At 43.4% G+C, this 14,886-nt stretch overlaps 1 protein-coding gene across 2 annotated transcripts; it reads left to right on the top strand.

The window, feature by feature from the left end:
* The first annotated feature begins 736 nt into the window (after nucleotides 1-736).
* Nucleotides 737-14,233, top strand: Fus (FUS RNA binding protein). 2 transcript variants are annotated; one of them, XM_052197741.1, is made up of 15 exons: nucleotides 737-845; nucleotides 2,535-2,559; nucleotides 2,680-2,834; nucleotides 4,726-4,867; nucleotides 5,019-5,206; nucleotides 5,455-5,671; nucleotides 7,266-7,300; nucleotides 8,781-8,813; nucleotides 9,982-10,085; nucleotides 11,114-11,243; nucleotides 12,022-12,123; nucleotides 12,255-12,378; nucleotides 13,397-13,497; nucleotides 13,615-13,759; nucleotides 14,000-14,233. In XM_052197741.1, exons 1-15 carry the CDS (start codon nucleotides 833-835, stop codon nucleotides 14,037-14,039), a joined length of 1,554 nt encoding a protein of 517 aa, XP_052053701.1. In that variant the 5' UTR covers nucleotides 737-832; the 3' UTR covers nucleotides 14,040-14,233. The 2 variants fall into 2 exon arrangements, with proteins under 2 accessions (XP_052053701.1, XP_052053696.1); XM_052197736.1 differs by having other exon boundaries at nucleotides 4,723-4,867.
* Nucleotides 14,234-14,886: the final 653 nt, after the last annotated feature.

The following is a 14,886-nucleotide window of genomic DNA, read 5'->3' as shown; positions in this document are numbered from 1 at the left end:
GTGTAATTCCAGAACGCACAGGGCTAAGGCAAATAGGATCATGGATTCGAGATCAGCTGAGCTGCACTAAGAGGACAAATTAAAAAAAAAAAAAAAAGGGGAGGGGAGATTGTGAGTTTTGAAGCCACTTAAATTGTATACATATGTGTTAGTGTTGAATCAGACTAGGGCCATAGGGTCCAGACTAAAGCTCTTCTTCTTTCGCGTTAAACGTCACAATCTATAAACCTTGTTAAGGTCTAAAGAACAGCAAGCTGAGGCGCTACTAAGTGAAAAACGAGGCTGATCCGTGTGCTGTCAGGAGAGAACGAGGAGGACCAGAGCGACATTGCGTTTGACTCGGTTGATGGGCCAGGCCAAGCGAAAGCAGTGAAAGTGGGGCCCAGCCGAGGGGCGGGCGGGGAGGATTTCGGTTCCCACACCCGGAGGGACACGCCAGGCCTGGACTACAGTTCCGCTCTCCGGCGTTGGCACCGCCCATAGCGGGAGGCCGGGTCGTACCATTCCGCTTCCAGAGGGGTAGAGCTCCGCGAAGACGGGTGCCGGGGGCGGACGAGAGCTGCTTACCACAGCGATAAAGCACGTGCGAGTGCGTTAGCGTGGAGCGAGTGGGGTTTTCTTCCGTCGTCCTGGCTTCTCTATGCCCTCGGGAAGGGTGGGAACCTGGGCGTGCCTCCCCCGTGCGCCGTTCCACTTGGTACGTCCGCGTGGCGCGTAGGCGGCGGGCGTACTTAAGGCGGGCGCGGGAGGCGGGGCCGCTCAGTCCTCGCGGCGTCCCTTCGCAGTCGTCTGGAATCCTGTTGCTTGGCGGCCTGTGCGCGCGTGCGCGGACATGGCTTCAAACGGTATGTGAGAGCGCGAGGCGGCGATGGCGCGTCCCTGGAAGGAGGCCTCGTTCCTCGCAACAAGGCTTTTGGCTTTTCGGTGGGCCTGTGGTGGCGGGCGAGTGTGGGCTCCCGCACCTCTGGCGGGAAGCAGCGGGAGGAGGGAAGGGGAAGGCGGTGTCGCCATTTTGTTTGGCTCCTCTGGCACCTTTGGCGCGGAGGCTTGTGTGCTTTCTCTCATGGCCCGTTCACTTTGGCCGAGTGTTGAGAGGGACGCTGCCTGGCGACGTGGAGTGAGGGGTGAGGAGGCTCTGGGTCTCCTCAGCCTCGCCCCACCCCCTCCCTCCCGTTCTCGGTCTCGCTTTGTCGCAGTGCTGCATCCGGGCACTTGGTGCGCGCACGCGCTCCTCTGGCCCCTCCCCCTTCTCGGCGCGTCCTTCCCCCCACCCCCTCGCCCGCCTCGAGTTGGTGTGGGTTTTTGTCGCGAGACCCTCGGCGGAAGACTTCAGGCCGGTGTTGGCCTCGCCCTGCTCACTGGGTCCCTTGGGAAGGGGCGGGGCCTCCTTCCCGCCTCCGTGGCCTCCAGGCCGGAGCGGAAACTTAAAGCTGGCCCGCGTGTCCGTGGGGTTGGGAGAACGGCGGGGCAATGACCGACGGATTCGGGGACCCTCGCCTGAATTCTTCTGGATTTAGTTTTCCTGCGGCAGGAAGGAAATCAAAGGAGTCGAGGCCACACCCTCCCGCTGTCATTCTTTTGCCTAGTGCGGGGGCAGAGCTTGGGTTTCCTGCACGGAGCTGCCGAGCTACTGCTACTCCGCCAGTTCAAAGCGCTCTCTGCTTTGGGTGCGCATGGTAGGCGGGAACCTTGAGAGTGCTATTCCACTTGGGGCTAAAGAGCTTTGCTGCCTTGATTGCTTGGCTTTGTACTAAAACTTAACTTAATAAGGCCTCCAAGATTGGTCATAAGGTGAATAAGACAAGGTTTATAAAGGCATTTGTGTTGGAGGGTCGCATTCTTCTAGCTGTTTCCTTGAGCTTGAACTTTTTAAAGAAAAAATTGAGCCAGGTGTGGTGGCACACACCTTTAATCTCAGGACCAGAGAGGTAGAGGTAGGCAGATCTATGTGAGTTCGAGGTGTGGTCTACATAGTGAATTCGGAGACAGGTACATAATAGAGACTTCGGTCTCAAAAAAACAAAAAGGCAAAAAGGACATGGTGTTGGACACCTTTAATCCCAGCATCTGGGAGGCAGAAGGAGCTTTGTACTATTAAATTGAGGCCATCCTGGTCTACAGAGCAAGTTCCTGGAACAGCTGGAGCTATGCAGAGAAAACCTACGTCAAGAATAAATACAGAACCAGTCCCTCCACAAGAATGCTTGTAGATAGTAGTTATTCACACAAGTCATTTTTGCTGTGATGCTTAGTGGTAGCTTGCTTAACTGACCCAAGCAGGCCCAGGGTTCTACTGGGAACAAAAGTCTGAGACTTCTTGGTGTCTAGGTCTTTGTGCTTTTTTGCATTTTGTAATAAAACTTGGTTATTTCCATCTTGTACTCATGAGGAACTAACTTATGCCTGTTTCTGCAATGGCGTTTTTAAAGACTTATTTCATCTGGAGTTGCCTAGTACAAAAGTTGAAGAATTTAATTTAACTCTATTCCATTTTTAATTAAAATTAAGACCCTTCTCTTTCCCATTTTTTACAGACTATACCCAACAAGCAACTCAAAGGTGAGTACTGTTTCTGTTCTGGAGCTAGTAGACAGCAGGGTGATGAATGTCACAGAGTCTTAGATATTTCTGTGTGCTTTTGTTCTTCGTTGAAGATTACTGGTCTGCTCTTTCTTCTAGCTACGGGGCCTATCCTACCCAGCCTGGGCAGGGCTACTCCCAACAGAGCAATCAGCCCTATGGCCAGCAGAGTTACAGTGGTTATGGCCAATCAGCTGACACTTCAGGATACGGTCAGAGCAGCTATGGTTCTTCTTATGGACAGACCCAAAACAGTAAGTCTCTCAGAAGAACACATCTTCATTTCTTTCTGAATGTTGACCTTTCTTAAACCTGAACAATACTGAAATTCCCACATCTTCCCTTTTTAGTCTCCAATTGCTAAAATTTTGTAGTTAGTCTTTTCGTTTGGTTTTTTATTTTTGTTTTTTTTTATTTTTATTTATTTATTTTTTGATTTTTGTTTTTTTCGAGACAGGGTTTCTCTGTATAGCCCTGGCTGTCCTGGAAGTCACTCTGTAGACCAGGCTGGCCTCGAACTCAGAAATTCGCCTGCCTCTGCCTCCCAGAGTGCTGGGATTACAGGTGTGCGCCACTACCGCCTGGCTTGTGGTCAGTCTTTTCAAACAAAAATACTGATTTGTAGTTGCTTTTATCTTGGACTATATTCTCCCTACTTACTTTTTGTGAAAAAGCAAGTTTGCTAAAGAGAACCAGTTTAGGATGATGGATAGGAAGGAAATGGGCTGACACCTGTGATTCAAAGGTGTGCACTCACAAGGGCAAAACATTTTCTGCCCATATCAACACATTAAAAGTGTAGTTAGGGCCAGGAGTGGTGCCATACATATTTTATTCCAGCACTCTGGGAGGCAGGGGCTAGTGGATCTCTTGAATCTGATTTAGACACCAGCCTGGTCTACAGAGTGAGTTCCAGGACAACTAAGGGCTACACAGAGAAAAACTTGTCTTGAAAAAGAAAAACATAGATTAAAAAAGGTAGTTGGTAAGGATCTTTTGTGTTACAATTAGTGGAACAGGTGCCTAGATTTGTAGTAGATAGAATAGAATTGAACCTTTATTAAGCAGTGATGTTGGTGAAATTGAAGATGTGGAATGCTGCTATAATCTCAGCACCTGCTATATGGAGGTGGAGAGTCAAGGTTTTGTACATTGAGGACTGGTTCTCAACCTTCGAATTAGCTGCAACCCTTTAATACATTTCCTCATGTTGTGTGACCCCCCCCCAACCATAAAATTCTTTTCCTTGCTACTTTATATACTGTTGATGGTATTATTAGATATGCTCAAAGATGTCTCAACCTCTCAGTTGAGAAGCACTGATTTAGATGTCGAGGCAGCTTGAATTCTGGGAGACTCTGTCATAAAGGATTGGGCGGGTGGGTGCAGAGATGACCTAGCAGCTGAGACTGGCCAGATACCTGCCTATATATTTGAGGGTGGCCTTGAATCTTGTGATTTTCTTGCCTGTGAGTGTTGGGAGCAAAAGCATGTATCACAATACTTGGTTTATAATGGTGTTGAAGATCAGATGAACTTGTATGTATGCTAAGTAAACACTGTCAGCTGAGTCATATCTCTGGCTCCCTCTCTTTTTGCTTGAGATAGCTTCCTGATTTCGAGGATCAGCATGAAATGCGGGGCTAGGTGTGTTTCAAGATTATTAACAAAAGCTAGATAAGTGGAGGTTTGTAGGGTCCAGTTGTGCCTACCTTTTCTTTTCCCATCAGTTGAACCTAAGTTGTTAAGACTTTCATAGCAAGTCCAGTTAATTTATCTTTAAGAAGTAGTAATTTGAGATAGTTTCACTAAGATTTCCCAGACTGGCCTTAAACTGTGATCTTTCTCCATTCTCCTGGTAGCTGGCCTCTCATTATTTCTAATAAAATCTAACATGACTCCTCCCCTCCTCCAAGTATGGGTGAATACTGGGAAGTGTATTCTTTTTTCAAGCTAATTCTTGCCTGTCCCTCCTCTTTTCTCATTATATATCTGTTTGACTTGAACTGGATATGTAGACCAATTTGGCCACACTGAACAAAGACCTGCTTCTGCCTCTGAAATGTTAGGATTAAAGATGAGTACTACACATCTGGTCTTTTTCTTTTTATAAAATTGCACTTGTAACTTTTTTCTTTGTAGCAGGCTATGGAACTCAGTCAGCTCCCCAGGGATATGGTTCTACTGGAGGCTATGGCAGCAGCCAAAGTTCCCAATCTTCTTATGGGCAGCAGTCCTCCTACCCTGGCTATGGCCAACAGCCAGCTCCTAGCAGCACCTCAGGAAGGTAAGGGTGGTATAGGAGAGGGAAAAGGCCAGAAAGTGTTGGTAAACTGCTGGGTCTCTGATGGGTAATGAAAGGGAAGGGATTAAAAGTAAAGCAAGCATTTGGGCATTTTACAAATCATAATTCTGGTTTCTTTGTTTTTTCTCTGTAGTTATGGTGGCAGTTCTCAGAGCAGCAGCTATGGACAGCCCCAGAGTGGAGGTTATGGTCAGCAGTCTGGCTATGGTGGACAGCAACAAAGCTACGGACAGCAGCAAAGCTCCTATAATCCACCTCAGGGTTATGGACAACAGAACCAGTACAACAGCAGCAGCGGAGGTGGTGGAGGGGGTGGTGGAGGTAAGGAAGTAGCTTTAGTTTTGTCTCCTTATTCTCCAAATTTGCTCATATCCTGAAATAGTGGCTTTCTTGTTTACTAGTTTCTAATCTTCACTGTCCTGTAGTGGTACCATTGACCCTTTCCATGATACTTCCCTCACATTTGTTGCTGAGTACTGAAACCAGAAATTTGTGTATGCTAAGCATACATGACTACTAAGCACCCCCCCCCCCCACCTTTAAAAAGCATTATTTTGTTTTCCTTACAGGCAACTATGGCCAAGATCAGTCCTCTATGAGTGGCGGCGGTGGTGGTGGTGGTTATGGCAATCAGGACCAGAGTGGTGGCGGCGGTGGTGGCTACGGGGGAGGCCAGCAGGATCGTGGGGGCCGTGGCAGGGGCGGTGGAGGTGGTTACAACCGAAGCAGTGGTGGCTATGAACCCAGAGGCCGTGGAGGTGGCCGAGGAGGCAGAGGCGGCATGGGGTAGGTGTCTCATGAGCCAGGGAGTACCTTCATTGGGGAATGTTGCATGGATTTCCCTTGAAGTCAATCCCTAGTGCATGGTTAGTATTGTTCTCTGGGCATAATGTAAGGGTTTCAGTTTGTGGCCAGTAGTGTTTCTTTGTATATTCATTCCTATTATATCTTTGTGGGAACTTGGGAGCCAAAATCTCATTCATACCTCTGAGTAGAGATTTGGGTATTGATGCATTTATTTCCAAAGAAAAAGAATATACACAGATACATATGGGTTGAAGTCATTGTTATATCAGGCAAAAAACTTGGGAGTAAATTCTTGTTTCCAAGGGAAACCTATTCCATTCTTGGGAAATATTAGGGAAACTTGTTCTGGGTATTGCCTGTGTCTTCCAAGGGAGTTGGTAATGGTTAACTTGACCTCAGCTTCTAGGAATTGGCTATTTACTCATTCATATTCTGTAGTTACTTGAATCATGAGCCTATTTGACTGATTTTGTGTGTGACTTGGTTCATTTATGGGGTCTTCTGACTGATGTGTGCAGACTTTCAGGGTAAAATACACATTACAGTGGTATTCTGCTTTCTTATTCCACTGTGTACCTTTTCTTGGTCAGACATCAAATGAACTTGTCCAATCGGATCTCTTCTAGTTGAAGTAAAACCTTAGATTTGATGTTAAAACAGTTTGTCAAATCTGTTGGTGACTTTGAAGGGACCTTATTATTTCCCTCAAAAAGGGGAAAATGTCAGTGGTATTTCTTTTTTTGAAGAAAGTAGGGTTTTTGAGTTTGTACATGGTAAGTATTCAGAGGTGGGTGGGGGCAGTCTCAAAACCATGCAAAAATATGAAAAACTCTTGTTGTGTGCGTGTGTTTAATGCAAAACTTTAAAAAGAAAAACAACTGTTATGTGACTGTTAACTTGCTCTGCATTTTATGTGCCACAGGTATGAAAGGTGACATTGCAAAATACTCCGCTCTTCTCACAGTGTAGAAGGGGTGACCCCGGGGGTGAAGGGTGATTAAAAACAGCTCAGTAGTTAGGATAGGGCTTAGCTGAGTTTGTCTTGCTCTAAGGGGAAATTGCCTTTGGTTATGACTTTTTATGGAATGGGGTTGGGTCTGCTTGCTGCTTTCAAAGCAAAAATCACAAAACAAACAAAACAACGAAAAAACACGTGTTCAGGGCTATCCCAGGACCTGGTGTGAAATGTCTTCTGGGAAATTTGGGGTAGATCTTTTAAACCAACTGCTGGGTTGTCCACCACTTCCTACAAGAGGAAAAAAACCATCTACGTCAGAAGAACAACCAAGGAAAATGAGCTTTTTTTTTTCCAGAGGATATAGAAAATAACTTTTTAAAGTAAAATCCTTAACTGTGTCTGAGAAATTGCACACCTGTGTGTGATAAGCTCAAAGGTCAGACAAGGGTGGTCAGGAAGGGGTATATTTTAGTAGCCACTTGAATCTTTTTCCCAAAACACCAACCCATCCATGTTTGGGGAATATTAAAACAACAAAAAAAACCACAACCCCCAAAAAACCCTTTTGTAGCCGTTGGAAGCTTCATGTCCTTTCTTCTAACTTGTCTTCTCCAGCGGAAGTGACCGTGGTGGCTTCAATAAATTTGGTGGTAAGTGAACAGAGTTTCCAAAATTCCCAACTCCCAGCAATGCTTTGTCTGATTGTTCATTTGCAGATGTCTTAGCGTGTTAAGTGTCAAAGGTTTCTAAAGTGTCTGTAGCCACCTCCAGAAGGGGTGGGGTGAATGCCTCCTACTGCCAGATGTGTGCTAACCTGGAGGCAGGCAGGGCAAGCTCTTGGCAGTCTGTTACTAAATTGGTTTTACCCAAGTTAATAGAAGTATTCAGTAGGCCTCTTGGTGGGTGTTGCCACATCTAGCACTTAGTGACCACACCATCATGAGCAACTGGGGAATGTTCTGGAACATGTGGTGCCAACTTGGCTTTAGGATCCTTTTGATCAGTGTGTCTAAGGTGTGTGTGTGCTTGTGTGTGTGTGTATATATATATATGTATACACAACCTCCCAAATGTTTTTAATTTAGGGAGAGGGACATGAAATAGTGCCTTGCCCTGAGGATGATAAAGTTGGTGTATATATATTTATATTAAATAGTGATGTCAAGATGTCAATGCAATGTTCTACATATGTACTCAGACAAATACATAGGAACTAGATCTGGGAAGGAAGGTGTGGACTACTTCAAGAAAGATCTTGAGTGTGTTGCTCATGGGAAATAACCAGGTTTTAAACAGTACAAACTTGAATTCATGGGGAAAAAATGGCAAATTTGAGAAGTCTCCTAGTAAGCTGGAACTTTTCTGGTTTAACAAAATGGTTTCTTGATTTGTCTAAACACTTAAAGCCAAAGGCTTGGGTTCATGACTTAGGTGTCATTGTGTACAGGTATGATATTTTTATATGGTGAATTTAGATAAACATTGGTTAAAGATGGTGTCTGGAAAAAAAATAGGCTGTATGATGAAAACATTTCTGGTCTGTTCCCTGGGACATGCTTTTAAAATACAATAGCTACTATGTATGTTTCTTATTTTCATGTTGCTTTGGGGAAACAACATGGTTAAGGATGGTTTTCAAGATGAAATTAAAAATTGTTCTACAAGGGTTGTCTTTGGTGTAACCGTTTGGAGAAACTGGATGGATGCACATCACATTGCTGGTGTTAAGCTTATGTTTCTCTTGTGAGAGAACAGGGCCAAGTTATGTATGAGTTGGTTGGTTAATTTAAATGAGTTACTAATGCCCATACCCCCATCTGTGCTGAGGGCATTTCCCAGCCCTAGCTGGGGGAAAACAGCATTTTCTTGAAGTGTGGCATTATCTTTGGGGACTCAAAGTAACAGATCTTAAGAAAGAGGCCCTTGTCTCTGTGAGATTTCATCTCAAATTTTCTCCAATGGGAAGGCCTCAGGATAGGGTTTGGAGAGAGGCTGGAAGCAATTACCTAATACATTCCAAGAATTTGAATTTGATGTTAATTTGTTGCCTTACCTGTCCTTTCCTGTTAGCTAATGGCTCCTTTTCCTTGTTTTTGTTTTCTTTTCTTTTTTTTTTTTCATGTAACTAAGGTCCTCGGGATCAAGGATCTCGTCACGATTCTGGTAAGTCCATGGCTTTTATACAGTATTCACTTGGATTTTCTTTGAAACAAAAAAATACTGCAAAAGTGGAGTCAGGAGGGGGATAAATAAATAATAGAAACACTGGATCTGGAGGTTTAGAATGAGTCTGGTGTTTTATCATTTCTAGCATGTCACAGTAAGATATTGTGTAACTGGTAACTAGCAAGCTTGAGTTGGTGGTGTTTTAAAGACCACAAATAACTAACCCAAGCCTGATGTTTTATACCTTAATTCCTTGCAGGATGATCTCTTGAGTTCAGATCTAGCTAGGCCAGCCTGCTCTACAGAGCTAGTTCCGTGACAGCCTGGGCTGTACAGAGAAAAACTCAGTTTTAAAACCCAAAATAAAGAAATGCACACATCTAAACTGTTGAATAACATTAGGTGGATAAAAACACTAGATTGCAAGATGCATATGGGAAGCATTTTAATAGATGTTTTTGATGATATTCCTATTGCTTTACCAAGTTTGAATGTAAAATTGGTTTTTTTTTTTTTTTTTAAGTTAAAAAAGTCATCTACTTACATTGAGGCAGGATCTCTCTATGTATTCCTGGCTGTCCTGGAACTATGTAGACAAGGCTGTTTTAGAATTCAGAGATCTGGGCCTGGAGTAAAGGCTCAGTAGTTAAGACCCTGATTGCTTTTCCAGAGGTGTCAATTCCCAGCAACCACATGGTGGCTCCCAACCATCTTTAATAGGATCTGATGCCCTCTTCTGGTATGTCTGAAGACAGCAGGCAGTGTTCTCATATATAAAATTAAATCTTTTAAAAAGAATACAGTCCATTTGCCTCTGCCTCCTGAGTTCTGATATTAAAGGAGTGTTCTTCTATCCCTTGGCATGAAAAGTTTTTTTACTTAGGAGTCTAGAAATGAAAGTTTGGAAATTGGTTTCTGTATTGGGTGTCTGTTTCAAGAACAGTAATGAGAGTAAATGTAAAATTTTTGAAGGAGGTAGATGATATTTAAATATTAGGATATGGATGGTTTTGGATTATCTAATAAGATGTTGTGTAACTGGTAAGAATCCTGAGCATTTTTCTTGAAAGCTTTAATACTAAGTATTTATATACTGTTGATATACCTGACTAACTTGTCTTTCCTATGCTCTTCAAATCTTTTTCATCTTTTGTTGAACAAGCAGAACAGGATAATTCAGACAACAATACCATCTTCGTGCAAGGCCTAGGCGAGAATGTTACAATTGAATCTGTGGCTGATTACTTCAAGCAGATTGGAATTATTAAGGTACTTGTTAAACAGAGTAGGTACCTCCTCTTAACTGTATTACAGGCTCTCAGATTTCATGTCAGTAGAAACAAGTCTTGGTGATTCTTATTAGTAAAAACAATCTTGTTGACATTGTTTTGAGATTAGAGTACAATCTTTTTTTTTAATACATTTAAGCTGGGGGGGGGGTTGGCAGAGGCAGGCCTGGTCTAAACTGTTTATTCCCAGCAGAGACGGGTGATTTCTGATCTAGTTTCATGGCTAGCCTGGTCTATAATAGAGTTCCAGAGCAGCTAGGATTTTGTAGAGACTATGTCTCAAAAAATAAAATTCAGTGAAATGTTGGGATTATAAGTGTATGCCTCTTATATCTAGCAAAACCAGTGGGTGACTACCTTTATTTAGCAACATTTAGTTGTTGCTTTTTAAGAAGAAACCACAAAAAAAGATACATCTGATGAACTTGCTTAAAGACACAGTGTTAACCATAGCTAAATTTAAGTTAAATGATAGGAAGAGTAATTGGAAAGAGGGGAGCCAGTGTTTGGAATAAATCTTAGGGGAAAGATGGAGGTTTGGGGTGGGGGGGGGCTTCCCAGGGTTTCTCTGTGTAGCCCTGTTGTTCTAGAACTCACTCTGTAGACCAGGCTGCCCTGGAACTCAGAAATCCACCTGCCTCCCAAGTGCTGGGATTAAAGGCATGTACCACCACTGCCTGGCGGAAGGTTGTTTTTTACAGGCTCTACATTTACAGGTAGAACTAACTTTAGATCAGGTGTGTTTACTTTGAACTTGTCCAGATTAAAACAGTATAACAAAACAACTACATTACATTGCTATTTATGTATAATTTTAAGTGTCTTGCTGGAGCTTGAGCCCTGTGAATTGTGGCTAAGACAATACTGTATCCATTGAGTACATCCATAGCCTATGGAGTGATAAAGGGAGTGTTATATGTAGGCTATATACAAATATTAGGCCAAGACCTACATGGATCATCAAAAAATTGATGATTCTTGTTTTCATTTTTTCTTTGTTTTGTTCAGACAAACAAGAAAACTGGACAGCCTATGATTAATTTGTATACAGACAGGGAAACAGGCAAGTTGAAGGGTGAGGCAACAGTCTCATTTGATGACCCACCTTCGGCTAAAGCTGCTATCGACTGGTTTGACGGTACGTATCTAAAAGATAGAGGGTGGTGGGATTAGCACCTTTACCGCTGAGTCATCTAGTAGGCCTTTGGCACTTACTTTATCTGTAATTTCAGTGTGGTCTCATTTTTGTTGGTGCCCCATTAGTTTATAAGTCTTTGTAAGAAGACAGTCTTAAATCTTAAAAGTGGTTTAGATCTGTAGGTCTCCGCATTTATTGTGTACATGCCATGGCATAAGTACGGAGGTCAGTAAACAAACCATTGGGTTAAATTCCTTTTACATAAGGGCTCAGGGATTGAATATGGATCATCAGGCTTGGTGGCAGCCACTCTTACCAAGCTATCTTGCTTTTTTGTATGGTGTGGGAGTTCTAAACCAGGCCCTTCCATATTGTGCTACATATGCGTTCCCTCCCCCCCACCCCATTCCTCTGTGTTTTGAGATGGGGTTTCTCTGTGTAGCCTTGGCTATTTTCAAACTAGAGATCTGCCTCTACATTCTACTAGATTCAACTCTACTAGAATTGAATGCATGTGCCACCACTGACCAGCCCCAAAACCTTTATAGCTACTTTAGAAATTAAATTTAGAGTGAGGCTGAGCATGGTGATATGTATCTTTAATCTCAGCCCTTGGGAGGCAGGGGTAGGTGGACCTCTTGAGTTTGAGGTCATAGTGAGTTTCATGACAGCCACATAGTGAAAGCCTGTCCCAACAAACAAAAACAAAAAGTAAGCTTCCAAAAAGCTTTTCATACATATTTCATTTTGGTTAAATCACCCACTGTTGCTTCTTTAGGTAAAGAATTCTCTGGGAATCCTATTAAAGTTTCCTTTGCTACCCGCCGAGCTGACTTCAATCGGGGTGGTGGAAATGGTCGTGGAGGCCGAGGGCGAGGAGGTGAGTCTTTTACTTTTTTCTGGATTAAAGAGGTTATGAACACAATGCAGAAGATGATGAATAGAGGTTTTATTATGGAAGAGGAAGGCTAGCCAAACTAAGGAAATGGTTAATGATTGCATCTATACTAGGACCCATGGGCCGTGGAGGCTATGGAGGAGGTGGCAGCGGTGGTGGTGGCCGTGGAGGATTCCCCAGTGGAGGTGGTGGAGGTGGAGGACAGCAACGAGCTGGGGACTGGAAGTGTCCTAATCCGTGAGTGATTTGGCTTTTTTTCAAAGTTGTTTTGTGGTTCTTGATACTATGTTAAAGAGTTCTGAAGGTTTTTATTTTAAACTACTGAGTGTCAAGGTCACATTGTCAATGGAAGATTGAGTTAATAGTTTACTTAGGGAAGGTTAGTTTATAGACTTTGGACATAATATTTTTCCAAGTGCATGTCTAGAATTTCAGAAAGTACAGAACCCTATTTGTCTTTTTTCCTCACCACCCCCCTCCCACCCCCCTTTACACACAAGATAGGGTTTCTCTGTGTAGCCCTGGCTGTCCTGGAGCTTACTGTAAAGACCCAGCTGACTTCAATTTAAAAGATACACCTGTAAAAGATACACCTGTTTGTTTCCCAAGTGCTGGTTTTAAAGGCCTGTGCCCCAATCAGCTGACTTTTAGTTACTTTGTCATTGTCATAAGACACCATGACCAAGGCAACTTATAAAAAGATAGTGTTTAATATGGGGCTCACAGTTTCAGAGGGTTAGAGTCCATGACCATAGTTGGGGGGAGAATGGAGTGGGGCAGAGCAGAGCAGGGGCACAGACATGGGGTAGTACTGAGCGTGAGACAGTAACTAAGGAGAGAGATCTGGGTTTTGAAGTCAGCCTGCTAGCCCACCTCTCCTAAACCTTACCACTTGGGAACCCAGTATTCAAACATGGGCCTGAGCCTCCCTTGTCATTCAAACCACACACAAATACTAGATAGATACTAAGACATAACTGAGATTTGAAATGGGTAGATAGTGTAAGCAGTATGGATATGCTGGGCAGAAAGGAAATGGGTGATCATATGTAGGTAACAATGGAGTGAGACTCGATTTCAAGCATGAATTACTGAAAATTTGTGTTGAAAGCTGAGCTGTGGTAAACCATGGAAAGGTTGAAAGGTAGTGGTTTATTTAGGTTTTGGCTCTTAGTGAGAAGTCAGCTCTTTGAAGCCTTGTGTTCATTTTCTTAGATTGTACCTCTTAGAAATTAATTGCCTTTCATTTCTTTAGTACATGTGAGAACATGAACTTCTCTTGGAGAAATGAATGCAACCAGTGTAAGGCACCTAAGCCAGATGGCCCAGGAGGGGGACCAGGAGGCTCTCATATGGGTAAGAAGGGAACAGAGCTGGAATTGAGGTCCAGAATGAGTCCCACACTTGGTTTACAAGGGTCGTGGAAGGGAAGGTAGAAGAATTGAGGGTGATACATGACTTTCTTTGTTCTAGGGGGAAACTATGGAGATGATCGACGTGGCAGAGGAGGATATGATCGGGGCGGCTACCGGGGCCGAGGCGGGGACCGTGGGGGCTTCAGAGGGGGCCGGGGTGGTGGGGACAGAGGCGGTTTTGGCCCTGGCAAGATGGACTCCAGGTGAGTAAGTCAAAACAAAAGTCAAGAAAATTGGTCAGAGATCATGAGGAAATAAGGTTTCTCTGGGAAAGGACAGCTTAGCTGGTTACATTTTTGGGAAGGAAGAGGAATTTAGAACCCAGTCTTGAGGCTGTTTTGCTTTAAAGTCATTTGTTGGATAACAGAGACAAGCAGGGTATTTGAAGGTTGTGCATGGGTAGTTCTGTAACTCTTAATCTAACAGATAACTTTTTCTTTCAGGGGCGAGCACAGACAGGATCGCAGGGAGAGGCCATATTAGCCTGGCTCCTGAAGTTTTGGAACTCTTCCTGTACCCAGTGTTACCCTTGTTATTTTGTAAACTTAAAATTCAGGATCGCTCATGGATATTTTTTTTGGGGGGGAGGGGGTGGTGTGTGTGTGTGTGTGTGTGTCAGACTACCCTAATTGTAACCATATCTCTGGTTCCCATTAAAAACCATCATTTTAGTTAAATTCTGGTTCCCCCAGTTTACTTTCTGAAGAATGGATCCATGTCATTAATGTGGGGCAATATTATCCCCCAGAAATTGTCTTGCACAGCAAGAATTGGAATGATTTGTTCCTACCTAGTAGGAAGTAGGATAAAAATATCTTGATGCAGGAGAGAAGACCGTTTGTCTTGAGTGGTTTCTAAGAAAGTAATAATTGCTATCTATTTTCTCAGGAAAAGGACCAAACACATCTAAGTGGATTACTTTTTTACATCTTGCCTAAATCCAGCTGTGTCTGTAGGTCATTTGAAATTTGATGCTTTCAAATCCCATCATTTCTCGGCTAGGATTATAGAATTATGGAATATAGCCCTGACCCTAAAACTCTGCCTTCTGGGTACTAGATTAAAGGTGTGTGTGATTCCTGGCTACAATTCTTTTAAGGGAATTTGGATGATAAAGGGAAACTGGTAAAGTCAGTGAGTAGTGGTGCCTTTCACTTGTTATGTTTAATAACTGTATTTGGCAACCACTTGTTGAATATTTAAATTAGTATGTAGAACTGAAAACTAGCCATGAATGGTGTACATTGGTAATCCCAACACTGAGGAGGCAGGATTTCCAGCATGATTGAGCTAAATAGTGATACCCTGTCTCAAAGCTAACAAACCCAAA

The sequence above is a fragment of the Apodemus sylvaticus genome, chromosome 1, assembly GCF_947179515.1.
Source record: "Apodemus sylvaticus chromosome 1, mApoSyl1.1, whole genome shotgun sequence".
Taxonomy (NCBI): Eukaryota; Metazoa; Chordata; class Mammalia; order Rodentia; family Muridae; genus Apodemus; species Apodemus sylvaticus.
The sequence above is the reverse complement of the archived record's forward strand: the minus strand, read 5'-3'. Positions and strand labels throughout refer to the sequence as shown.

Coding starts and splice junctions, on each gene's coding strand:
- Fus (XM_052197736.1), top strand. Junction 5,207..5,454: donor TGGTGGAGGGGGTGGTGGAG/GTAAGGAAGTAG, acceptor TTTTCCTTACAG/GCAACTATGGCCAAGATCAG. Junction 7,301..8,780: donor TGGCTTCAATAAATTTGGTG/GTAAGTGAACAG, acceptor CATGTAACTAAG/GTCCTCGGGATCAAGGATCT.